The sequence below is a fragment of the Limulus polyphemus genome, unplaced genomic scaffold (assembly GCF_000517525.1).
Source record: "Limulus polyphemus unplaced genomic scaffold, Limulus_polyphemus-2.1.2 Scaffold2358, whole genome shotgun sequence".
Classification (NCBI taxonomy): Eukaryota; Metazoa; Arthropoda; class Merostomata; order Xiphosura; family Limulidae; genus Limulus; species Limulus polyphemus.
This window is the reverse complement of record NW_013667968.1, coordinates 48,692-50,288: the sequence shown is the minus strand read 5'-3', so window position 1 is coordinate 50,288 and position 1,597 is coordinate 48,692. Positions and strand designations below refer to the sequence as shown.

At 29.2% G+C, this 1,597-nt stretch overlaps 1 protein-coding gene across 1 annotated transcript in view; it reads left to right on the top strand.

Moving 5' to 3' along the window:
• The window catches only part of LOC106466717 (F-BAR domain only protein 2-like), a 114,579-nt gene that overhangs the window by 79,288 nt on the left and 33,694 nt on the right, over window positions 1-1,597 (top strand). Inside the window, exons 15-16 of the mRNA XM_022394803.1 lie at window positions 181-238; window positions 707-748. Coding sequence (XP_022250511.1) covers window positions 181-238; window positions 707-748 — 100 coding nt within the window. The remainder of the gene's footprint in view (window positions 1-180; window positions 239-706; window positions 749-1,597) is intronic.

The window sequence follows — 1,597 nt, the reverse complement described above, 5'->3', positions numbered from 1 at the left end:
CTTTCTTTGACCTACAAGCATGTTTAGCCCTATTATTGTTTTACTATCTATCAATAATCCAAGCTTATTTATGATGCATGATTAGTTGTAGTTATATTATGTAAAGTAATTTTTGACCATTTAGGATTACTTAAGCAAAGCTTGTATTTATATTTGTTACAAAATTATTTATTTTTGTAGCTTACTGTGGAAGTAGATGATGAGGGATTTACTATAAGACCTCACAGTGAAGGAAAGGATATCCTTTTTTGTTGTTGTTTAAACTTTTCGATTGTGACTTGACATAGAGCTTAAGTCTTATTTTTAAACTTTGGGTAGATTGATTAAAGACTGAAATATATACAAATAAAGATAGGCATAATGACAGTGTTGACAAATCAACACTGTTCTGGTGAGATTGTAACAAATTCATTACATAAAATATTGAATATATAGTGAACAAAATTAACCAATGATCAATGAGAGTTACCAACCAGAAAGTTGGAGTGAAATTTTAAAAAATATAAAAATTTACCTATCGAAATAAAAGAAAATAAATTACATTTCTAACCTTTCAAACTTGATGTAAACACCTTTCTATTTAGTATGTCTTATTTTTCTAATGCTGTTAAAATGGGAATCTAGGTACTATCCCATTATCATCATTAAAGTAATGTGTGAAATACAGTTGATTAAAAGATACAGACAAAACCTTAACTTATCTTACATGAAAAAGAAGCTTTTTATTCCAGCTCGGATGCAGATTCAGGTACATCTGGTTTCTATATGTACGCCTGTACAAATAGTTTTTAATTTAAGCATCATTTATTTGCCCAAGCTATAAATATACTTAAACAAAATTAAATCATATTTCAATAAAATGTTGTTTTTTTCAGTGCATTAATATCTTTCATGTAGTTTTATTGCAGCTAGTTGGATAGAAAATACCAGTGGGGTATACACCCATTGTTATTAAAGTACTCTTTAATTTTGTTTATAACCCATGTTAACTAAGGACTACTGAGGATTATAATTTTCTTTTGAAATTTGTACTGTGTCTGGCATATATATATACGTCATAAGTACTTTTAACAAACCTTATAATTAGAGACTTGCATAATTCAAGTGTAGGATATAATGTAATAAACAAAACTTTACAAAATGTTTAATTTTTTTTGTACAAATTGATTACTTGGTGACTGATGTAACATGTAGTCAATTCATCTGTTTTTTTTGTAATCACCAGTTCAAAGTGTACATTTAAATTCTCTTGTCAGATTGTAATAATAAAGGTTTTTAAAAAGCCTTTGTGAACAGCTTTTTGACCATGTATTATTTATTAATTCTGATTAAAGCAAGCTACTTACATAATCAAAACTAGCAAGTAATGCATTACTTACCAAGTTATTTGCTAGTTTTGATTATGTAATGCACACTCCTGGTTGGACCGGTATACTGGGTTGGCTGCATTACTTACCAAGCCAACCCAGTTTACCAGTCCAACCAGGAGTGTGCATTACATAATCAAAACTAGCAAATAACTTGGTAAGTAATGCAGCCAACCCAGTTTACTAGTCCAACCAGGAGTGTGCATTACATAATCAAAACTAGCAAATAA